General features: G+C 53.6%; 2 protein-coding genes and 1 pseudogene across 3 annotated transcripts in view; 2 read left to right on the forward strand and 1 right to left on the reverse strand.

The window, feature by feature from the left end:
• Positions 1 to 10,867: 10,867 nt before the first annotated feature.
• Positions 10,868 to 11,920, forward strand: LOC127056878 (serine protease 23-like; annotated as a pseudogene).
• A 2,775-nt stretch (positions 11,921 to 14,695) lies between these two features.
• LOC127056743 (nuclear cap-binding protein subunit 2) lies at positions 14,696 to 19,136 on the reverse strand. 2 transcript variants are annotated; one of them, XM_050964989.1, is made up of 4 exons: positions 18,977 to 19,136; positions 17,331 to 17,512; positions 16,138 to 16,276; positions 14,696 to 15,426 (listed from the first exon to the last, which is right to left on the reverse strand). In XM_050964989.1, the coding sequence occupies exons 1-4, from the start codon at positions 19,061 to 19,063 to the stop codon at positions 15,328 to 15,330; spliced, it is 507 nt and encodes a 168-aa protein (XP_050820946.1). In that variant the 5' UTR covers positions 19,064 to 19,136; the 3' UTR covers positions 14,696 to 15,327. The 2 variants fall into 2 exon arrangements, with proteins under 2 accessions (XP_050820946.1, XP_050820945.1); XM_050964988.1 differs by lacking the exon at positions 18,977 to 19,136 and adding an exon at positions 17,622 to 17,792.
• A 3,200-nt stretch (positions 19,137 to 22,336) lies between these two features.
• The window catches only part of TEX11 (testis expressed 11), a 138,212-nt gene continuing 136,267 nt past the window's right edge, over positions 22,337 to 24,281 (forward strand). Inside the window, exon 1 of the mRNA XM_050964910.1 lies at positions 22,337 to 23,970. Coding sequence (XP_050820867.1) covers positions 23,937 to 23,970 — 34 coding nt within the window. The 5' untranslated portion in view covers positions 22,337 to 23,936. The remainder of the gene's footprint in view (positions 23,971 to 24,281) is intronic.

Below are 24,281 nucleotides of genomic sequence, written 5' to 3' on the forward strand. Positions count from 1 at the left end.
TGGTACCACGGAGAACAGTCTAGATCCATTCTCATTGGAACCCCCTTTCAGGTAGCTGAAAGCAGCTATCAAATCCCCCCTCATTCTTCTCTTCTGCAGATTAAACAATCCCAGTTTTCTCAGCCTCTCCTCATAAGTCATGTGTTCCAGCCCCCTCATCATTTTTGTTGCCCTCCACTGGACTCTCCAATTTTTCCACATCCTCCTTGTAATGTGGGGCCCAAAACTGGACACAGTGCTCCAGGTGAGGCCTCACTCATGTTGAATAGAGGGGAATGATCTTGTCCTTCGATCTGCTGGCAATGCCCCTACTTGTACAGAATGCCCAGGCAGGTGGCAGTGCTTTGGGGCTGGTGGGTGCAGAGGGGAGCTGGCTGCTCTGAGAGGGCTGTTGCTGGCACTAAAGTCCTTGTCAGGGCAGTGGAGGCTACACATTGTGTATTCAATGTCTCCCTTCCCTCCTGTGGGGAGAAGCCGGCAGCCCTGACTCCTTCCTGCAGAGGGCGGGGAAATGTATTTGAGCTCGGTAGGAACTTGCAGGGCCTGGCACCCCCAAGAGAGCTGTGGATCCCAAGGGGACTGGGCCTGGTGATGCAGTGTCGTGGGGGTTCCTGCTTGCAGGTGTAAGTGTGTCTGACCGAAACCAACATGGGCAGGACCGGTGCTAGTTTTTCACGTCCTAGGCGCATGGCCATTTTGCTGCCCCGTGCGCCGCTCCCACAGCTCCGGTGGAGCTGCTGCAGCCATTTCTGCGGAGGGTCTGATGGTCCGTGGCTCCAATGGCTGCTGCAGCCATGCCTGCGAGAGGTCCACCGGAGCCGCGTGGGACCAGCGGACCTTCCGCAGGCACGACTGTGGCAGGTCCACTGGAGCCGCCTGCTGTGCCCCCCCCCGGCAAAATGCCGCCCCCGAAAATCCTGGCGCCCTAGGCGATTGCCTAGTTCGCCTCAATGGAAGCGCCGGCCCTGAACATGGGGCCCTGGTGCTGCCTCGGTTTTCAAACTGCCACCATCTCTTGTGCAAGTTGTCTGTTAAAACGAAGTTCAGTTGACAGCTGAAATGGCTTTTGCTCTTCTCCCCTGCTGGGCTCAGCAAGTCTGTCCCCAAAGCCTCCAGCTCCTGCTGCCTGGCATTTCCTCATCAGCCATCTGCTCTCATTAGGTTGTGCCATCAGGCTGGCGTGGAGAGCCCCATCCTTGGGTCCCTCTGGATCCCTGTGACAGCTTTCAAGCCTCAGCCCCTCAGAGCCCTCTGTGCCGGGGAACCCTGCCAGGCCGACTGCAGATTTTGGCTCTTCTGGACAGACCTAGTGCCTGGGCCTCTTCATCCCTGTCCCCAGCCTGCCAGTGTGGTGCTTGGTCACCTGACTCAACTACAGGCCCAAACCCATCAGCTGGGACTGGATGACATGGCACAGGTGGGGCTGGGCCCAAATCCTTCAAAGGGTCAGCTCCCCCCGACATCAGGATTCCCACTTAAATCCCTGTGCACAGAGTTTTCTTGCCCTGGTGGTGTTCTTACTTGGAGCATCCAGTGACCTGGCACCACAGGCATTCAGAGCCTGCCCAGCCTTTGGTGAATGAGTCTTGGGCCTCAGTGTTGTGCGTAGTGTGAATCATCACAACTCTGCCAGCATGTTCCTGGCTGCACCCTGGTTTGAGTAGCTTGGCTCCCTGCAGCCTTGGCAGGGGCTCACTTGCTGTCTCTGGAGGAAGAGCTCTGGTAGTTTCAGTGCAACTCACTGGAGGTGTTGGGACTCTGATCTGTAACACATTCACTACGAGCATGTGCCCTGGCCAGGCCACGTCCCCAGAGAGACCAGTGCACCTTTGGGTCTGCGTGTGCAGGCAGAAAAGGGGCAGTCCGTTTGGGTCTGTAGGGGAATTGGTGTGGTTAGTATCTGCCATGGAGTGTGAACTGGGGGGAAGTGCTCAGCTGACAGTGAAATTGCTGCTTTCTTAACCAAGGCTATGTCTTTAGGCAAGTGCTTGTGACCCTCAAAGCAGGTAAGGCACAAGCAGACACAGGTGCTGGTCCTGTCCAACAGGCCAAGCTTATCTTAGTGCAGAACAGACTTGATATCTGCCCAGTGACTCAGGATACCCAGTGGCAGGAACAGTGCTCATTTGAAGGCTACCAGCTTCTAACTCAGCTCTTGCTTGGAGGCAAGTCTTGCATCTCTGTCCCCTTTTGGCCCCCAAAACATGGCAGGGTTCTGGCCTTGTCAGCACAGTGCAGAGAATTCTGTCTTGCAGTATTTCTGCTTCCTGTCCTGGTTACAACCAGGGACTGTCAATGTGAAAGGCACTCAATAATTCTATTTCATTGTTCTGTGCAAGGACAGGTTTGAGTTAGGGCTGGGGCCCCTCTCCAATCAGCCCGTGAGGTCAGAGCGGCAAGCGGGAGACTGGTTTATAAAAACAGTCTTCTCTTAGTGATTTTTGCTATTTACAGCTCTGGAATCAGGCAGTTGACACCTGCTGGATAGCAGATGGCACCAGTGTCAATCCGAAGACCTGGAATTGACCACGTTGCTGCTTTACTCAGCATGGTACAGAAGGGGCTGGAGGGAGTGGACAGGCTCTGGCTGGAATGTTCTGTTGTTGGAGCCCAGGGCCAGCTCACGCTTTTCTGCTGCCCCAAGCGCAAAAAAAAGGGGAGGGGGGCAGAGTGCTGCTGCCAAACGGACGGGGGGGAAGTCGGAGTGCTGCCCCTTGAAAAGTGCTGCCCCAAGCACATGCTTGGAATGCCGGTGCCTAGAGGTGGCCCTGTTGGTGCCTTACTTACAAGCACTCTTCTCTCTGATCTTCTCTGCTGCTGCTGTGCTAGACAACACTGGGCTGAAAATGCTGGTGGCACTCAGCGACATGTCTGCATTCAAGCTCCCACTGTTGCTAAGCCTATGGGAACTTTCAGAGACAGGAGCCTACGTGCAGCTTGAACTCCCAGCTTTCTCCTGTGTCTGGGAGTGAGGGGTGTCCCCGTTTCAGCCTTACCAAGAAAGGAGAATGCGCAGATAGGATAGTCTTGGAGCAGAGGCAGGTGGTCCTGAGGTACTAGCTGTTTCCTAGAGTTTGCATGTTCACCTGGGGCAGTGTGGCAGGGATGAACATTGATCCTTGACAGGCCAGTCCCTCCTCATGGCAGCAACGAGCCTGTTCTCCTGACCCAACAAACTTCACCTGATTCTTCTTCTCCATGTTAAGGCAGAAGCAGCAGGGTGAGTCACAGCAGGAGCTTGGGGACTGAGGGAGCTGGGCAATCCCATCTCCCCAGGACATAAAAGCAAATTCTTTGTAACTATGGCAGATCACTAACTTCCTTACTGACAGGAGAGCAGCTGCCCTCTGTACTCTCAGGAGACAGGAGCAGACAGCAGGGCCCTGTTCAATGGGAAAGTGGCCTCGCCTCCTGGTCTGCAGTTAGTGTGAATCTCTAGCCATGAGAAAGACCCTAACAAAGCCATGCAGGAGCCATGCCAGACCCAGCACTGGGCTCCTGCCCCACAGTTCCCACCTGCAATGCAAGGTTATGGTCATGTAGGTAAAATGGTGGCCTGTGCCAAGGTACCTTCACAGAATCAACATCCCCACTAGGGGGGAGAGAGAGGGTGTTGTGATGTGCTGGATGCTCCATAGCAGCAAGACTTCATAAGCCCTAGGATTGCCGGGCTTTTTGTTGAACAGCTAGAAACTCAGCAAAAAGATGGGCAAAAATGCAAGCAGTCAAGCCCGCCAGTGAGTGGGCTGTGAGCTGTGGAGAGTGGTGGTGATGTGCCTGCCTAGCACAAGCTACTCGGACCTCGTAGCTCAAGCAAGTGTTGAGTGTCCTTTGTCTATTTCTATTAAATAGCTTCAGAAATTATTTGGATAATGGCCCAGAGCAGGGGTAGGTAAACTTTTTGGCTGGAGAGCCACATTGGGGAATAGAAATTGTATGGCGAGCCCTGAGACCTATATGAGGAGAGTTTAAAAAGACTTGGATTTTTCAGCTTGGAAAAGAGATGGCTAAGGTGAGAGATGATTGAGGTCTATAAAATTATGACTGGTGTAGAGAAAGTAAATAAGGAAGTGTTGTTTACTACTACTCATAACACAAGAACTAGGGGGTCACCAAATGAAATTAATAGGCAGCAGGTTTAAAACAAACACAAGGAAGTATTTCTTCATACAATGCACAGTGAACTTGTGGAACTCCTTGCCAGAGGATGCTGTGAAGGCCAAGACTATAACAGGGTTCAAAAAATAACTACATAAATTCACGGAGGATAGGTCCATCAATGGGTATTAGCCAGGATGGGCAGGGATGGTGTCCTTAGCCTCGGTTTCTCAGACTCTGGGAATGAGCGACAGGAGATGGATCACTTGATCATTCCCTGTTCTGTTCACTCCCTCTGGGGCACCTGGCATTGGCCGCTGTCGGCAGATAGGACAGTGGGCTGGATGGACCCTTGGTCTGCCCCAGTAGGGCCATTCTTATGAATGCTCACAAAATTGGGGTTGGGGTGCAGGAGGAGGTGAGGGCTCTGGTTGGGGGTGCAGGCTCTGGAGTGGGGCGGGGGATGAGGAGTTTGGGGCATAGGAGGGTGCTCTGGGCTGGGACTGAGGGGTTCCAAAGGCAAGAGAGGGATCAGGGCTGGGGCAGGGGGTTGAGGCAAGGCTCAGGGGCGCAAGCTCCGAGCAGCACTTACCTGAAGTGGCTCCCAGAAGCAGCGTCATATCCCTTCTCCAGCACCTATGTGGAGGCGTGGCCAGGCAGCTCTACATGCTGCCTCATCCACAGGCTGGTCAGCTGGCTTAAAATGGCTCCCAGGCTGTAGTTTGCCCACCCTGACCTAGAGAGTACCTCTGTCAAGTTCACAAATGATACCAAGCTGGGAGGAGGTGTAACTGCTTTGGAGGACAGGATGAGAATTCAAAATGATTTTGACAAACGAGAGACATTTCTGAATTAAATAAGATGAGATTTAAAAAGGAGAAATGTGAAGTATTGTACTGAGGAAGCAATAATCAATTGTTCAAATACAAAATGGGAAATGATTGTCTAGGAAGGAGTATTGCAGAGAAGGCTATGGGTATTGTAATGGATAACAAATTAAATGAGTCAACCCTATACTGTTGCAAGAAAAGCAAATGTCATTCTGGGATGTATTAGCAGGAATGTTGCAAGCAAGAAAAGCACAAGGAAGTAATTCTTCTGGCTCTGCTGTTGACTCGCTATATATGGCCTTTTGCTACAGTAATAGTCTTTGTGGAAAGACCCCTCCAATCCCTTCCCCTTCTCTTTGTCTCCATCTGCCAGATGGGGATATAACGTTTATCCAGATAGCACTAAGAGTGTGCAAGAGGCTTTCCAGACAAATCAGCACACAGCTCCTGCCCTGAGGAGCTTATGTTGTAAAATACTCAGCAGTGTGACTATCCTTATCTCAGAGGGTGCTGGGAGAATTGCTATTAGAACTCTAAGGGTACGTCTACACTACGGGATTATTCCAATTTTACATAAACCGTTTTTTTAAAACAGATTGTATAAAGTCGAGTGCACGCGGCCACACTAAGCACAATAATTCGGCAGTGTGCATCCATGTACCGAGGCTAGCGTCGATTTCTGGAGCGTTGCACTGTGGGTAGCTATCCCGTAGCTATCCCATAGTTCCCGCAGTCTCCCCCACCCATTGGAATTCTGGGTTGAGATCCCAATGCAAAAACAGTGTCGCGGGTGATTCTGGGTAAATGTCATCACTCATTCTTTCCTCCGTGAAAGCAACGGCAGACAATCATTTCGCTCCCTTTTTCCCTGGATTGCCCTGGCAGACGCCATAGCATGGCAACCATGGAGCCTGTTTTGCCTTTTGTCACTATCACCGTATGTGTACTGGATGCCGCTGACAGAGGCGGTACTGCAGCGCTACACAGCAGCATTCATTTGTCATTGCAAGGTAGCAGAGACAGTTACCATCCCTATTGCACCGTCTGCTATTGTAAATTGGCAATAACAGTTATCAGTCATTTTATACCGTCTGCTGCTGTCATGGGTGTTCCTGGCTGAGGTTGGCTGGGGGGGCAAAGACAAAAATGGGAATGACCCCCTGGGTCATTCCCTCCTTTATGTTGTATCTAAAAATAGAGTCAGTCCTGCCTAGAATATGGGGCAAGTGTACTAGAGAACCAGTGTACCAGAGAGCACAGCCGCTCCGTGTCAGATCCCGCAGAAATGATGAGCTACATGCCATTCTAGGGGGTGCCCCTGCAACAACCCCACCTGTTGCTTCCCTGCTCCCCCAACCCTCCTGGGCTACCATTGCAGTATCCCCCCCATTTGTGTGATGAAATAATAAAGAATGCAGAAATAAGAAACACTGGCTTGTTAGTGAGATAAAATGAGGGGGAGGCAGCCTCCAGCTGCTATGATAGTCCAGGCAGGACATTAAACGGTGCGGGGGAGAGGAGCCCAGCATCCCGCTGCTATGATAGTCCAGGCAGTACAGAATCTTTTCTTTAGATATGAAAGGAGGGGGCTGAGCTCCATCAGCCCCCAGTTACTATGATGAAGACGGTTACCAGCCGTTCTGTACCATCTACTGGGAATGACCGGGAGTCATTCCTATTTTTACCCAGGCGCCCCCCCGGCTAGCCTCAGCTGAGGCCAACCAGGAGCACTCACGGGCTGATGATGATGGATAGCAGTCATATTGTACCATCTGCCACCAGGGAGGGGAGAGCAGGGGAGGGGAAAGGGTGCTGCTGTTCAGTGCCGCAGCATCACGTCTACCAGCAGCATGCAGTAGACATAGGGTGACATATAAAAAAGTCAATAAAAGATTTTTTTTCCCTTTTCTTTCACGGGGGGGTGGGGGGTAAATTGACGAGCTATACCCTGAACCACCCTGGACAATGTATTTGACCCTACAGGCATTTGGAGCTCAGCCAATAATGCAAATGCTTTTCCGAGACTGCTGGGACTGTGGGATAGCTGGAGTCCTCAGTCCCCCCTCCCTCCCTCCATGAGCGTCCATTTGATTCTTTGGCTTCTGTTACGCTTGTCACACAGCACTCTGCTGAGTCCCTGCTGTGGCCTCTGTCTGGAGATTTTTTTTTCAAATGCTTTGGCATTTCGTCTTCTGGAACGGAGTTCTGATAGAACAGGTTTGCCTCCCCATACAGAGATCAGATCCAGTATCTCCCTTACAGTCCATGCTGGAGCTCTCTTTGGATTTGGGACTGCATCGCCACCCGTGCTGATCAGAGCTCCACGCTGGGCAAACAGGAAATGAAATTCAAAAGTTTGTGGGGCTTCTCCTGTCTACCTGGCCAGTGCATCTGAGTTCAGATTGCTGTCCAGAGCAGTCACAATGGTGCACTGTGGGATACCGCCTGGAGGCCAATACTGTCAATTTGCGGCCACACTAACCCTAATCCGTTATGGTAATACCGATTTCAGCGCTACTCCTCTTGCAGGGAGGAGTACAGAAACCGGTTTAAAGAGCCCTTTATATCGATATAAAGGGCCTCGTTGTGTGGATGGGTGCAGCGTTAAATCGGTATAAACGTGTAGTGTAGACCAGGCCTAAGCCCCTTTTGTTTCCTGCCAACTTTAGGTTAGGGACTAGAAGCTCGTTCTGCTTTGGATTTTGCTTCTCAGATGCTGGATCCAGATGGTGGCTTGTCCATTTGGATAACGGGGTAGGAATTGATCCAACAGAACCTTTCTTTGATTTTGGAGAAAGCTGATTGTAACTTACATTCTGTGTTGTGATTATTCTTGTGCCAGTCTAAGTAGCATTAATCACTGCCTCAGACTGCTACCATGTGACAAATTAAATGTACATTAATCTATTTTTGAGGATTTTTCTTTCTAGATAAAATGGGCTTTAGAACTATGGATATTGATGTTTCCTGTCTGTTTTGTAGAGCTTTGCCTGTATCTAGTGCTTTCCGTCTCAGGATCTAGAACCCTTCACAATCCCCAGAGAGGCAAGTGTCCTGATTCCCCTTCTGCAGGCTGGGAAGCAGGGGGAGACAGAATGGAAATTTCTTGCCTGAGGTCACCCAGTGAGTCTGTGTCAGGGAGAGGGAGGGGAATTTGATCCCACATCTGATTTTCAGTCCTGTGCTTTATCCACTAGACAATACTTCCCTTCATGCTTCCTTAGCAGTAACACCTGACAGTTAAATGTCTTTATCTTTACAGCTTTCTCCAGGTTTGAAACCTAAGAGGAAGTCCCATTGCTCTGCAGTTCACTGTGCTGTGGGAGGGATGTGAAAGGCAGCCTGAACTCTGTTCTTTCTGGTCCCCTTTTAGCTGTATTCTGGGCTTGCGGAGCTGTCAGGAATGACACCTGCCCCTTCTCAGCCTGCCCCTAGGGAAGTGTCTGTTCTTCTCAAGGGCCATATTAACTTCATTGTGCAGCTCAAAACATCAAAAAGGGGAAATGAATAATGGCGCCATTATAAGGCGCCGTCCCCTTTCATTCTGTTGTTTGCCTGAGCCCAAGCATGTTGCAGGTCTGAGATGCTTTTGTTTCCTGGGTGTGCCCCTCTTATTGCTTTTTACTAGAGACTTGCCAAGCCGCCTAAGGACCTGTGCATGCGTGTGTGTATGTGAGCTGGGTCTCTCTGAGTTTGGAGAGCGGCCTGGCTCGTGTGGGGAGGAAAAGGCCTGGGAAGATTACCCGTTGCTGGGTAAGGGAAGGCATGGATTAGGGTTAGGGTGCTTTCCTCTTAAGTAAGATGGTGTGTGGTGGTGTTGGCAGCCTGATAGAGGGAAGAGTCCTTAATGCTGCATTTGCCCCCAATACAATGGACAGTGTGAGAGTTTGAACAAAGCCCTTGAAGAGAAGTGTCTATGGCCATGTACCAGCCCTGGAGAGCAAGGAGCTGTGTGTCTAGCACAGTGGTCCCCGACGTGGTGCCCGTGGGTGCCATGGCACCTGCCGGGACATTTATGTGTGCCCAGCAGGGGACCTGCCGGGGACAGAGAACTCAGGCTGCGGGCGCGGTGCCCGCCTAGCTCCCAGCAGGAGAGAGAAGCTGTGGCCCCGCACCTGCCGGGGACAGAGAACTCTGAGGCTGCAGGCTGTGGGCACCGGTGTTCTCGGTCTCCGGCAGATGCGGGGACGTGTCTTAAGCCAGAGAGAAGCCACAGCCCCGCACCTGCCGGGGACAGAGAACTCTGGGGCTGCAGGCGCTGGTGTTCTCGGTCCCCGGCAGGTGCAGGACCCACCTAGTGCCCAGCAGAGAAGAGAATCTGGGGCCCCATGCCTGCTGCAGATAGAGTACTCCAGGGCCGTGGGCATCGGTGTTCTCTGTCCTCGTGGCTTTTCTCCGGCTTCTCTCTTCTCTCTGGATTCATATATTACGTCATATTAAATATATTTTTTTGTATTATTTAACGTACAAATACAAAATAAGCCTTGAAAAATTGTTGGAGCCTGCCACATTCTTCTGAAAACATGAATGTGCTACTGGTCACAAAAAGGTTGGGGACCACTGGTCTAGCATGTACCACTCAGAGGCCCCCTCTCCCCGAGGGCTCATCCTGTTCTGCGATCAGGTGGCTGTAACAGCTTTCAGAGAAATTGCTGAAAGGGATCTGCTGCCTGATCTGATTAAGGTGGGTCAGCCCAGGACAGGACAGTAAGCTCAAGGCTGAGGTGCACCGATAGAGCTGTGTGTGTGGGAAGCCCAGGGCTGGCATAGCAGTGGGGGCTGCAGGTCAGAACTGAAGCCATTGGCATGCAGAAAGCCTGCACAGCACGTGGTGCTCTGCCTGGCTCCAGCCAGTGCTCCTCTTCTCTAACTTTCATCAAAAATTAACTTCCACATTTTTTAACAGCAGAAAATATTCTGACAAGGCCTGGCTGTGGTTACAGTGGCTTTCCTGGTGTCCCTGCTGCAGTTGGGTTTAAGCAGGTTCCTTAACACACGAGCTGTTGGCTGGGGGACACTCCTCCTGGAGGTGTCTGTGGAAGGGATTCTTTTCTCTGTGTGTGTTTAGGGCAGGAAAGCTATGAAACGCTGTGTGTATTTAGACTGCCTGTACAAGTTTGTTTTGAAGTTACAGAATCAACCACCTAATTGGAGACAATTGTATTAATTACGGCCCCCTGCTGGTAGCCCCTAGTGGCTTATTCCTGCCCCCAGTGTTGGTTCAGTCTGCCGGGTAGAGCAGCTATATGGTTAATCTACTGAAAATAGGTGGGAGGAGTAAATTTCTGTAAGGTGGCAGTTCTCTGTTGGAATGTGAGGAGTTGCTGTCAGCTATCCCTGGAGGTGCAAATCCTGGAACGCTGGAAATCATCCAACAGGTAGCTAGAGGTATTGAAGTGAAAGAGGAAACCTCATTTGCCTATGGCGTATACACATCTCTAACCACCTGTGCTGCAGGGCCTGATGGCAGTGGAGAACTGGGAGAGCAGACTGCTAAAGCCAAAGGCTTGGTTAGGTTGATTTGAGATTGCCCTGCAGTTAGTCACTAAGCACCAAGCAGGTTCTGACCCCTCCTGCATACTGCAGGTATGCGGCAAGAGCCTGGCTGTGAGCAACATGGTCGCAATGCTCTGAAGTCAAGCCCATGGCAGGGGGCCAGCCCTCTGGGCCCCCTGTCAGGAGTCTGATATGGATTAATTTCCTCCTTGCTGTGCCTTTGCAGGTCCTGCACAACGATTTGCCTGCAGGTGGTTGCTGCCCTATGCCTCTTGCCAGCCCTGCTCTCATTTCCTAGCCCACACTGCTGCTGCCCAAGCCGCAGCTTTGGCTCAGCCAGTCCTGGAGCTGACAATGCACTGCAACAACACATGTGCCCAGCGAGAGGCCAATCTGGTCCCCCACGATTTCCAGGAACACTTCTCCTCTGAGACTATGCGCCAATGGACCCGTACGATTACCGCAGTGGAGCTGGGACCCCTTGCTGGGCAGCATGGAGAGAAAGAGGCAGAGGCACAGATGGGCGATTTTCTCTCAGTGGGCACCAGTTTCTGCTGGACTTCCCCTTCTCTCATGCAGTCAAAATTGCCAAAGGGCGCACTGGTGTCTGAGCACCAGGTGCTCACCGCTGCCCACTGCATCCATAATGGCAAAGACAATATCAAGGGGGGGGGCACAAAAATTGAGGTGGGCTTTTTGACACTGGCCCAGAATACTGGGAATGAAACTGAACTAGGGAAGCTGGGGATGCACTGGGTGCAGGTGATATACACATGGGTGCCCAAGGACTGGATCCAGGGCTCCAACTCCATCAACACATGGATTATGATTATGCCCTGCTGGAGCTGTGCAGACCCCATCACTGTCCCTACATGATGCTGATAGTGGCATCAGCAATGGAGGACATGGCTGGGAAGAGGATCCGTTTCTCTGGGTTTGACAGTGACTGGCCTGATGAGCTGGTTTACTGATTCTGTGGTGTGGAGGATGACGGCCCACCTCATCTACTAGCACTGTGATGCCAGGCCTGGTGCCTCTGGCTCTGGGGTCTATGGGAAGATGTGGGACCGCAAGCAGCACAAGTGGGAAAGGAAGGTTATTGGGATCTTCTCAGGTCACAAGTGGCTGGGGAGCAGCATGACTATAATGTGGCTGTTTGCTTCACAGCCCTGAAGCTTGCTCAGATTTGTTACTGGATCAGAGGCGATTATACAAACTGTCAGAATGAGTGAGCTGGGGACTTACCCACCATCCTCCCCAGAGACTGGGTTTGGGGGCTCCCTGACACTGATCTTGCCCTGTCCCTAGGCTCTGCACAGGCATGTGAGGTAGGGATGAGCCTGTGCTGTTTCCTGGCAAGGCTGCTACACTGCCAAGTCTCCTTGTGTCTCAGGTCTGCAAGTCACTTGGGATCAACTGGGGAAAGGCACCCCATGGCAGGAGCAGGATCACAGTCACAACTCTCCCCCTCTCCTCCAGCCCCAGGCAACGTTGGCTTAAGGGCAATTACAATAAAGCTTTCCCTTCCCATGCAGCTCTGTGTGGACAAAGGTGCACTCCTTTTGCTGTGCTCCCTGAGGCTGGTGGGTGTGTGAAGCCTGTGGCACTGTGCACACAGAGGCTGGGCTCTCTCTTTGCTCCCATGCCATTCAGTTCATGGTGCTTGGCCAGGTCCTAGGTCCACTGCATGAGCACCTCACTCACCTGGCCAGAGATGCACAGTCCCTATTTCCAGAAGGGCTGGTGAGTGGTTGGAGCCCCCATGGCTGAAGTTAGTGTGATCTGTGTCCCCCAGCACCTTGGTTTTACAAAAGCAGCCTGAAAGAGATCTCTTGCATTCAGTGTGTTACTTCTGAAAACTGAGGTTCTGTGTGTTTGCTTCTGAGCTGCACTGAATTTCTATTGGGTCCTGGTGAAAATGGCTGTTGGTGTGCTGGTGAAAGGGGCCTGAATGGCAGCCCTGGAGACTGAGGGCTTGGCTACACTAGAGAGTTGCAGCGCTGGTGAGGGGGTTACAGCGCTGCAACTTAGGATGTGGCCACACTTGCAAAGCACGGCCAGCGCTGCAACTCCCTGGTTGCAGCGCTGGCTGTACACCCGGTCGAGCCTCGGGCGTAGGGATTCCAGCGCTGGTGATCCAGCGCTGGTCAGCAAGTGTGGACACCCACCAGCGCTTTTATTGACCTCCGGGGTATAAGGAGGTATCCCAGAATTCCTGTCCACAACAAACCGGAAGAAAGGGAGAGCTCGGAGTTCAGCCAAACTGCTTATTTAAAAAACAAACACAGCTCCTGTTTGCTGAGCGAGCGGAGGCAGGCAGGGGAATTACTTTGGAATGTTCACAGCTGTTTGCTTGAAGAGAGAAACAGCAGGCTCACACGGCAGAGGGGGAGGGGGAAGTCCGTGTTCAGCAGTTGCTGATCTGGTCTGATGGGTATTTAGCAGTAAATAATTTGCAATTAGTGAATGAGAGAGGAGTGGGGGAAGGGAGTTAGAACTTTTAAAATGATTGAAGGTAGGCACAGTCCTTAGAACTTGCAAGGCAGGGAACTGAGAACAGTGTCAACTCCAAAAATCCATTCTGTCTGTCTCCTCCACGCTGTCACATTCCACCCCACCCCCCTCTTTTGAAAAGCACGTTGCCGCCACTTGAATGCTGGGATAGCTGCCCACAATGCACCACTCCCAACAGTGCTGCAAGTGTGGCCGCACTGCAGCGCTGGCCCTATACAGCTGTACGAACACAGCTGTAACTACCAGCGCTGCAAAACTGTAAGTGTAGCCATACCCTGACTCTTTTATGCACAGCGAGGATCCCAGCTGGGGTGGGAGTGGGGCTGGTCCCCATGGCTCATCCAGTCATTGCCCTCTGGTAACACTCTCTGCAAGGCCAGTTCTAACTGATGTAGGATGGTAAACACCTGTTCAATAAGAACTGCTCTGAGAGCCACCTCCCCCAACCCCCACCATTTTTTTTTCACACTAGGGCTCCTAAGTCTTTATCTACTGGTAGGGCCCTTTCTGTCAATGTAATGTTTGTGATGGATCCATTTAGACTGATATATAAATAAATAAGTATGAGTACAGATTTCTCCTTCGTGTCGTGCATGAAATAGGAAGGGAACTCATCTGTCTGGACTAGGAAACTGCCAGAGGAAGTGCTGTTCCTACAGAGCTGGAACTGACAGACACAGGATAGCTATGGTGCTGCCTCGGCTTTCTGAGATCGTGCCACCAGAGGAGTTTGTCCTGGATGTTCAGGGACTCAGCTGGAAGGTGCAGGGCTGCTGTGCTGTAGCTGGAGCCCTGAGACACTCCCATTCCTGACAACAGTGGGGAAGGGGGCTTGGGTGCAGCACCACTAGATGTTTGTGGCACTTTAGAGAGACAAGTCTCTGCTCACAATTGTCATATAAACAGAAGCTTATAATTGAGGAACACTGATGCTTCTCTTAATTACAAACCAATTCCAACACCTGCCCAGGCTGGTGTAGATTTCCATCTGCTCTCTCCTATCACATAGAAGAGACCTCATGCGTCGCTGCCAGCTCCTCCATGTGTGAGTGGCAGGGGGGTAGCAAAGGGTTTCTCCCTGTTGTACATTTGATCCTGAGCAGTTCCACCCTTTGTCGTGGGAGACACTCCCACAGCTCTGAGTGAGATTTTCCCTGACACTCTGCTTCTGTTTTCCTTTAAGTGGCTGTTAGCACCTTTCTGGTTCCTTGCTCCTAAGGGTGCCTCAGATGCGAGCCCCAAGTTAAAGCCGCCTTGGGCATGCTCCTTCACAGGTCTCAAACTGGATGAGGAGCTACAGGAACTCTTCACTAGGGTGATTCTCTTGCCTCCAGCTAAACTGGCTTTTAGCACAGCAATATGCTGGAAGACTCAAGCAAGAGCAGTAGGCTTGCAGCTCCTGCCTCTTGGTCTGGCCTCAAGTTAACTCTGAGCATTCACGATGCTTCATATACTCTACGTTACAGGATCTGGCACTGACTGTGATGGTAGGAAATGGGGCAACTTCCCAGCATTCGCTGATGGACTAACTAACTCCTCATCTTAGTACAAGCAGGTGAGTGTAAGTTTACCAACGGTTTCTGCCTGGTGACAAACCAGCTACTAGCACAGAGTGCAATGGGAAGACCGAGACAACAGTATGCAGACTCATCTCCCCCACTGTGGTCAGATGAGAGCAGCTCTGACATGCCAAAAGGATGTGTCCCCCAGAGGCCCCATCACATGCCCAATGACAATTTATCACAAACTGCAGGACATACACATAGAAGACTCAACGTTTATTTAAAAAATCCAAAGAAACAAAACCATGGTGTAATATTGAGGCTCTACAACAGCCAGGCAGCACCAGAGGTACAGCAAGGACTAAGACTCTGCAGGACTGACTGAATGAAGGGCCAGGAGTGCAGACATGCACTTGCAAGTGACCAGTAAGATCTTGCTTTGCTTCTCTAATTTATACCAGCAACAATGCTTTAGAGCAGCAGACAGGATCGTAAATTACATATTTTAAACTCCTGCCCTTACCCCAGAGATGCACAAGCAGCCAAGAGGACTTTGATGGAAGTTGTATTTCTCAAATCTGTGCTCTAGAGCACCTTCAGCTGTAATGACAACTTGGAGGCAGAAGTCTGAGTGTGACATGCTGCATTTATTCTTAGTGAGAAATCCTGCAGAGTTGGCCACTCTATTTTCTTGCTGCCCTGTATCAGGACAGAACAGCCATTCTGGCCCATTAGAGATAAGGAATGAACAAATGTTGAACAGCCAGTCTGAGGAGGATTGCCTTTTGCTGGAACTTGGCTCCCATTCCACATCCTCATCCAAAGGGCCAGACAGGACTACCTGCAGAGGAACACAGCCCCTCTGCATGCTAGGACAGATTAGGTAGTTAGTAGATTATAGTCTGGTGATTGGTTTTCTGCATCTGAATGATCTTGCCAAAGCCACCTCTTCCCACATCATAGTCTGTCCGGTACTCGTCTCTCACCTGTGGCAAGGCAGTAACCAAAATTAGCATCGTGCACCTGCCTAGACAGACATCCTAAGAATCAGCATCTTCTTCCCACTCAATAGGTGGTGGGTTGAAATTCAGGTTACAAGCCCTTGCAACTCCTTGAAATATCTTGCCAAGGAACCACTATCAAGGTGACTGATGAGAAGACCTTACATTTCTAATGGTGGGATCATCTTTGGTCATAACAAAGCAACAGGGAAGGGCCAAACGCTGTTTGATTTTTGCTTTGCAGTTCACCTTTATGAATCACCAAGGCTTGAACTCAAAGCTTTTTCCCACTGGAAATCGGGGAAGAAATGTGGGAAGGAATCTTACCTTCTCAGGGGTGGGTATCATTTGATGATTAGACTAGTCTTACAATCAGGTCATCCCCATTATTATCCTGTTTCTCACTCCCCACCTTGACTCCTGCCCCCTTTTGAGAACACAAGGTTGAGAAGAGAGCAATGCTTCATTTGGGCCATAGGAAGCTTGGAATTCAAACTTTCAAATGGCATAAAGCACCATGCTCCAACTCTAGTGCTACTATAGAATCAGTTCTTAAAACAACTTTCAGTTAACTTCAGCTCATTATTGAGTCTGCCATGCATGTCCGTCTTTCTACTGGATCAGCCAAAGGTAGCCTCACACATCACCCAGCCCCAAGGAAGCAAGGCTCAGTGCTGATGCTAGTATGCTCTTTACCTGTCCTCCAGTCTTTCCTCTCCCAAACTGTCGTCCCTCCTTAAACCCTGCATCCCAGTCAGTCCTGATGATCCGGTCATCCAGTCGGGTGCCATTGATAAACCTCATTGCATGCTCAGCATCTGCTCTTGTGTAATATCTGGAATGCATTATAAGGAAGACTCAAAAGTGTTGTTAAGCTGGTGAACCCCAGCTGCTCATGGGCAAAGAAGAGGGGAATGGTATTCACAGCACTGTGGTGGTCCGGCCTTCTAAGCCAATAGACACCAGTATTCTTTACAGAGCCAACTGTTATATTCACAGCCATCCGATTCTAGCCCCCTCCTTGCACAGGAAGACACTAAACGGTTGTATTGTAGTGCCACTGCAGAGAAGGTAGTAGCTTGGCATCTCTCAGTTCAGAGATGAAGCAAGCAGGACAAGCCTGCCATCATGTTGCTAAATGCATTTGTTTTTTGGGACAGGATCTTCTGAATGTTTTATGAGGAGTTGAACCTGCACCAGTCCTGTTTCCAGCCTTGCTCGTATAACAGTCTTCTTCACATTCCTCTTTATGCTACAGTGGAGTCTACAGGGTGTGAGTGGGAAGGGGAGAGGTCTAACCTAAGAGGCTCTGCAAGGATAGCTGTCTGTTAGACTAGGGCCAGGGCAGAAGTCTGTGCTTAAGAAGAGCACACTAAGCTATTCTACTGGGCCATTCATAAACAGAATGAATAGGATGAGGAAGGCACAGCTAGATGGTCTTAACACCTGGTGAAATTCTCTGGCCTGTGCTACACAGGAGATCAGACTAGATGTGCACAATGATCCCTTCTGGCCTTAAAATCTATTAAATCAATTTAAGAGATGGAAATAAAGGGACCAGATGGTATGGAATCTCTGTGACACACACAAAAAATACAAGAGGCTGTCCCATTGTTTTAGTTTTCATTGCAAGCACCACAGCAACATCTGTGACTGAGACAGCATGGGAGACAGACAGCAGACCCTGTAAATGGAATGAAAGGGTTTGGTATTGTGATTTTGAGAGTTCACAACTTTCATGCTTGCCAAACATATCACAGTCATACCCAGCTCTTACAGAAAGGCCAGGAACACTCTGTAACATGTTCAATAGAGCTGATAGGATGATGTGATTCAATCAAATGAGCAGTGGGAGAAAAACCATGACAACAGTAAATGGGAAAGGATACTCCACAAAGCAGAAGCCACAAGGGGTTTTCTTGACCTTGTCTAGCCCCATGACAATCCTCTTGACATCTCCACATTTGGAGAAGAGCTCCTGGATCTGCTCCTCGGTGGTGTAAAAGGACAGGTTGCCCACATACAGTGTGGAAGAGAACTTCAGGGCCTTCTCCTGTAGGTATCGGCTACCCTGAGAGCACAACAAAGGATAAGAGCAGCTTGAGTGACCTGCTATTCAGTGAGTGCCTGAGCCACAGAGGCCATGCGACCACTACATATGCCTGTCTGGGGACCTCTACCTTTGACCCCAGCTGCTTCTGCTTGGAGTTCTGGAGCACCTGGGTTACAGATGGCAAAATTGGCAACCACTGCACAGGGCCTGGGAACGTCTGGGCTGCGCCCCATCTACTGCTCCCTGTCCCAGAGACCCCTGCCTCCCTCAGGCACCCCCTCATGTTGTACCCTCCCACCCATCCCTCAGGCTCGATCCCTGATGCCCCTCCCTGGGCACCCCTGACCCTCATCCCGGCTCAGACACCCGCCCCTCCCAGGCTCGGTCCCTGGGCACTCCTGCCCCCCCCGGGCGCTGTGTACGCCCAATCCCTGTCCCCTCCCAGGCTCGGTCCCTGGGGATTCCTGCCCTCCCCCCCGGGCGCTGTGCATCCCCAATCCCTGTCCCCCCCCCGCTCGGTCCCTGGGCACTCCTGCCCCCCCCGGACACTGTGCATCCCCAATCCCTGTCCCCCCCCGCTTGGTCCCTGGGCACTCCTGCCCTCCCGGGCGCTGTGCACCCCCAATCCCTGTCCCGCGCCGTCTCGGTCCCTGGGCACTCCTGCCCCCCCGGGCGCTATGCACCCCCAATCCCTGTTCCGCCCCCGGCTCGGTCCCTGGGCACTCCTGCCCCCCCAGCGCTGTGCACCCCCAATCCGTGTCCCCTCCCAGGCTCGGTCCCTGGGCACTCCTGCCCCCCCCCGGGCACTGTGCACCCCCAATCCCTGTCCCCTCCCAGGCTCGGTCCCTGGGCACTCCTGCCCCCCCGGGCGCTGTGCACCCCCAATCACTGTCCCGCCTCCGGCTCGGTCCCTGGGCACTCCTGCCCCCCCGGGCGCTGTGCTCCCCCAATCCCTGTCCTGCCTCCGGCTCGGTCCCTGGACACGCCTGCCCCCCAGAGGCGCTGTGCACCCCCAATCCCTGCCCCACCCCGCTTGGTCCCTGGACACTCCTGCCCCCCCCCGGGCGCTGTGCACCCCCAATCCCTGTCCCCCGGCTCGGTCCTGGGCACTCCTGCCCCCCCGGGCGCTGTGCACCCCCAATCACTGTCCTGCCCCCGGCTTTGTCCCTGGGCACTCCTGCCCCCCCGGCACTGTGCACCCCCAATCCCTGTCCCCTCCCAGGCTCGGTCCCTGGGCACTCCTGCCCCCCCGGGCGCTGTGCACCCCCAATCCCTGTCCCCTCCCAGGCTCGGTCCCTGGACACTCCTGCCCCCCCCCCCGGGCGCTGTGCACCCCCAATCCCTGTCCCCCCCCGCTTGGTCCCTGGGCACTCCTGCCCCCCCGGGCGCTGTGCACCCCCAATCCCTGCCCCCCCCCGGCTCGGTCCCTGGACACTCCTGCCCCCCCCAGGCTCGGGCCCCGCCCGCCTGCGGCCGGCGCACCCGGAAGTGCTGGTCCCGGTACTGGCTGATCTCGCAGTAGGAGTCGCTGTTGAGGCCGCTCAGCGTGGCGCTCAGCACCCCCGACATCCCGGCCCCCGGCGCACGGGAACCTTCCAGAACCGGCGGGGGCCGCCTGCCGGAAGGGAGAGGACCGGAGCGCCCCATTGGCTTAGCGCCTGCTACTCACCGCGAGCAGGCCGGGCCTACACCCTCATTGGAGAGCGGCACGGCGGCTGCCGTCCATCACGGCCTGGAGAGCCAATCAGAGCGGTGGGTTCGGCCGCTGCTGCCAATAACACGGTGTCGGGGCAGAGCCCCGCCCCGCGGTCTCTGGGAGCTGTAGTCCCGCCTGGCGCGCGGGCAGTCGCTGCACACTACAGATCCCAACGGTCCCAGCGGCAGCGCGCGCCGCCTGGGCGGGAAGCGGCTCTCGCTGAGGAAGCGCGAGGCGAGTGCTGCTGGCGGGTGTCCGCCGGGACAGGCGCCCCGGGTGGCGGCCGAGCGCTCCGGGGAGGGGTTCGAGAGCCGGGCGGCGCCGGCCCGGCCCTTGTAGCGCCGCAGCTGGCTTCCTGAGGCGCGAGCTTCGACGGACCCGTGACAGGGGCTCCCCGGGGTGGGCCTGCTGCGTTCGGGCCGCCGCCTGGGGCTCTGGGCTCCTCGCGGGACGGCTCGCGGTCAGGGAGCGCTCCCTGTGGGGGCGGCCTCCGGGCTGGGGGGCAGAGTGAGGAGAAGCGCCGTGACCCCAGGCTAGAGCGGGGGTGTATAGGAGCAAGGCTGTGCCCCCAGGTGGGTGGGGCTAGAGCGGGGGTGTCTAGGAGCAGGACTGTGCCCCCAGGTGGGTGGGGCTAGAGCGGGGGTGTCTAGGAGCAGGGCTGTGTCCCCAGGTGGGGGGGCTAGAGCGGGAGTGTCTAGGAGCAGGGCTGTGTCCCCAGGTGGGGGGGGACTAGAGCGGGGTGTCTAGGGGCAGGGCTGTGTCCCCAGGTGGGGGGGGGCTAGAGCGGGGGTGTCTAGGAGCAGGGCTGTGTCCCCAGGTGGGGGGGGGCTAGAGCGGGGGTGTATAGGGGCAGGGCTGTGTCCCCAGGTGGGGGGGAGCTAGAGCGGGGGTGTATAGGGGCAGGGCTGTGTCCCCAGGTGGGGGGGAGCTAGAGCGGGGGTGTATAGGGGCAGGGCTGTGTCCCCAGGTGGCGGGGGGGCTATAGCGGGGGTGTCTAGGAGCAGGGCTGTGTCCCCAGGTGGCGGGGGGGCTATAGCAGGGGTGTCTAGGAGCAGGGCTGTGTCCCCAGGTGGCGGGGGGGCTATAGCGGGGGTGTCTAGGAGCAGGGCTGTGTCCCCAGGTGGCGGGGGGGCTAGAGCGGGGGTGTCTAGGAGCAGGGCTGTGTCCCCAGGTGGCGGGGGGGCTAGAGCGGGGGTGTCTAGGAGCAGGGCTGTGTCCCCAGGTGGCGGGGGGGCTAGAGCGGGGGTGTCTAGGAGCAGGGCTGTGTCCCCAGGTGGCGGGGGGGCTAGAGCGGGGGTGTCTAGGAGCAGGGCTGTGTCCCCAGGTGGCGGGGGGGCTATAGCGGGGGTGTCTAGGAGCAGGGCTGTGTCCCCAGGTGGCGGGGGGGCTATAGCGGGGGTGTCTAGGGGCAAGGCTGTGACCCCAGGTGGGGAGGGGGCTAGAGCGGGGTGTCTAGGGGCAGGGCTGTGTCCCCAGGTGGGTGGGGCTAGAGCGGGGGTGTCTAGGAGCAGGGCTGTGTCCCCAGGTGGGGGGGGCTAGAGCGGGAGTGTCTAGGAGCAAGGCTGTGACCCCAGGTGGGTGGGGCTAGAGCGGGGGTGTCTAGGAGCAGGACTGTGCCCCCAGGTGGGGGGTGGGGCTAGAGCGAGGGTGTCTAGGAGCAGGGCTGTGTCCCCAGGTGGGGGGGGCTAGAGCGGGGGTGTCTAGGAGCAGGGCTGTGACCCCAGGTGGGTGGGGCCAGAGCGGGGGTGTCTAGGAGCAGGGCTGTGTCCCCAGGTGGGGTGGGCTAGAGCGGGGATGTCTAGGAGCAGGGCTGTGCCCCCAGATGGGGTGGGCTAGAGCGGGGATGTCTAGGAGCAGGGCTGTGACCCCAGGTGGGTGGGGCCAGAGCGGGGGTGTCTAGGAGCAGGGCTGTGTCCCCAGGTGGGGGGGGCTATAGCGGGGGTGTCTAGGAGCAGGGCTGTGTCCCCAGGTGGCGGGGGGGCTATAGCGGGGGTGTCTAGGAGCAAGGCTGTGGTGTCTAGGAGTAGGGCTGTGCTCCCATGCAGGGGGGGATAGAGCGGGGGTGTCTAAGAGAAGAGCTATGTCCCCTCGGGTGGGGAGATAGGGTAAGGGGCGGCCAGGAGAAGCGCTGTGTCCCTGGATTGTGGGGGGATAGAGTGGGGGTGTCTAGAAGCAGGGCTGTGTCCCCTCAGGTGGGGAGGATAGAGTCGGGGCATCTAGGATAAGTGCTGTTCTCCCTCGGGTGGGAGGGGATAGAGGGGGTGTGTCTAGCAGGGGTGCTGTGCCCCCAGGCTGGGAGCGGAATAGAGTGGGGGGCGTCTAGGAGAAGTGCTGCGCCCCCTCAGGTGGGGAGGATAGAGTGGGGGCATCTAGGAGAAGTGCTGTGTCCCCAGGTGGGGGGGATAGGGCGAGGGGCGGCCAGGAGAAGTGCTGCACCCCCTTGGGTGGGGGGTGGCCAGGAGAAGGGCTGTGCTCCTGGGCTCGGGGTGGAGTGCAGGGTGACCAGGAGAAGCACCACATATCTGGGCTGGGAGAGGGGAGGGGAGTAGGGTAAGGTAGGGGAACAGGAGATGCACCATGCTTCTGGGCATGGTGTCAAGGGACAGAACTGGGCAAGGGAGAGGCCAGGAGAAGCGCCAAAGTGTGCTCCTGGGCTGCTTTTTGTCTTCCCTTTGTGTTGTGATGTCAGATACATAGGTGCCAGTTTTCCCTGTTGCCCCCTAGCCCTGATTCTACCCTTTCCCTACCCCACCCCCATTCCAATCCCTTCTCCAAAGTCCCTGCTCCAACTCTGCCCCCTCCCTGCTCCTATTGAACCCTTTCCCCAAATCCCTGCCCTGGCCCACCTCTTCCCTGAGCAGGCCCCGGTTCCCTCCCTGCTGCCTGAAACAACTATTTCACAGCACAAGCTCTGGGAGGGCCGGGGAATAAGTGGGCATGGGGAGGAGGCAGAGTGGAGTTGAGCTGGAGCGGCAGGGGGGAGTTGTGGGTGGGTGCAGAGCACCCATCAATTTTTCGCTGGTTGCTCCAGCCCCAGAGCACCCATGGAGTCGGGGCCTATGATCAGACATGCTGGCGGCAGTTGGCCAGTCGTGCTGTGTGTGCCACGTACAGCGGGTCCATGGTCAGCCCAGCTATGTGCCAGGACAGCCACTTTCTCCCCTGGGCTCAGACAAGCACTGTGGTACAATAAATGCACTAATGTGATGCTTACCACCCCTATTTTTCCCTGGCTGGCTGAAGAGCTTCTGGCTAGAGCCTTCTCCATATTCTCTTCAGCTCCTGTTTTAAAGAAAGAGTGTACAGTGGTCCCTAAGTTACTTAAGTGTCCCTCTAACTGCAAGAACTAAGAACTACACAGAGCATTGATTACTACTCGTAATATTTCATCTGTGCATACCTGTCAACCTGGCGAGTCCCAGATATTGCTCCCGGGGGGAATTCTGTGCCAAGAAATTAAAAGTTCTGCAACAGCAACAACAAAAATTCTGCACACAATATTTTCAGATTCTGCATATTTTATTTGTCAAAATAACAATCACATTGGTTTCAATTATTTTTGGTCATTTATTTCAGAGTACCTGTCAGCAAGTATGTCTTTAACAATACAGACAAAAAAGATTCATGAGATGTTTTTTGACAAATAGTTTCTTTACTAGGCATATTAATACAGAACTCTGAGTAATAAATCATTTAAACTACAATGTAGAGCCTTATTTCCTGCACCCCTCAGAAGCAGTGCAAAGGTTTGGGGGAATCAGGAGTAACAGGAGCTGAGAGAGAGGGAAGTAATTACTGGGAAGGAGCCTGCAGGTGAACTTGGAGGGCTGTTAGGTATGGGTGGGAAAAGTATGGAAGATTTGGTGAGGAGGTGTTGGGAGGGGTTGTTAGAGGGCTTCCCCCATGTTGACCCCTAGCCTCTCCCATTAAGTCAGGCACATTTGCCCCCGTTCCCATATGTCCGTGCACCACCTGTCCATGTGTCCTTCCAGCCCCTCTCAGAACCAACTGCCCTGCATCCCTCCCCCGCTGTGGCCCTACACCTCCACTCCCATTCAGCCCCTGCCTGAGGTTGTCCTCCCCCACTAGCCCTTATGAGCCCCTATTTATGACCTCCCCAGCAGGCCCATGCTGTCTGTCTTCCCCTATCCCCAGTATCTTGGCCTGGCCTGACAGGCACTGTGAAGAAGGCAGACTCTTTCTCTTCCCTGGCTGGCTGGAGCTGCTGCTCTGTTCTAGTGCCATAGCACCCTCTGGTGGGCAAAAAGTAGAACTGTAGCAACTTTCTGGCAGAAGTTTTTTTCTGGGCAAAAAATTAAAAATATGCATGGCTTATTAATTATGCACATACAGTGGTGCAGAATTCCCCCAGGAGTAAGATATGAGACAGAATTAAAAATGAGAGAGTCAGAAATAACCAATCAGAAATGTGGCAGGATATTTAACATAAATCACAATTTCTGTAACTTAGTTCCTGAATTAGAATTTTTGCAGTAAATCACTTGTGGTTATGGAAGAGAGGAAATAGCAAGTAGATGTTTGGATAATGGTAAAAATGGGTCTCTAGGAATGCTGCTGCTATTGAAGTCAATGATAAAATATCCTTCCCTTCAGTGCGATTGAGATCAAGCTTATAGTTAAGGAACAGTTAAGAGATATAGGCCTATGTAGTAGAAAAGTTGACTATATGGCTTTTAAAATAATTTTGTGTATGTTTGTTAAAGGACTTGATTCAACGCTTTAAAAATGAAGGGGGAATCTCACTTGCTGGAAATTAAAGGTACAAATCAGTAATCTTTGAAAAACTAAATGTTTAGTTGATAATTGTGTAAATAATTCAGTGCTACTCATGTATATTTTGTGTCTTGAGGGAGGCCACAGGGAATAAAAGCCTCATTCCCAGGTTTTTCTAATTATAGTCAGGAAAATCTGATTCTCCCTGATTATATGCTTTGTCTTGAAGCCTGAATGTCAGGGAAGGCTTGACTAGTAAGGGCTAGACACACTGTGGGAGGACAGTGTTCTTATTCTCCCTAGCTGCCTAATATTTCTGGCCTTGAATAAATGCTTAGAGATTAGTTTAGCTTGGAC

The sequence above is a fragment of the Gopherus flavomarginatus genome, chromosome 8 (assembly GCF_025201925.1).
Source record: "Gopherus flavomarginatus isolate rGopFla2 chromosome 8, rGopFla2.mat.asm, whole genome shotgun sequence".
Lineage (NCBI taxonomy): Eukaryota > Metazoa > Chordata > Testudines > Testudinidae > Gopherus > Gopherus flavomarginatus.

Coding starts and splice junctions, on each gene's coding strand:
- LOC127056743 (XM_050964988.1), bottom strand. CDS start 17,777: ATGAGGGGGTGCCTGAGGGAGGCAGGGGTCTCTGGGACAGGGAGCAGT. Junction 16,277..17,330: donor TGTGGCTTCTGCTTTGTGGA/GTATCCTTTCCC, acceptor AATGCATTCCAG/ATATTACACAAGAGCAGATG. Junction 15,427..16,137: donor GAGGAAAGACTGGAGGACAG/GTAAAGAGCATA, acceptor GCCTTGCCACAG/GTGAGAGACGAGTACCGGAC.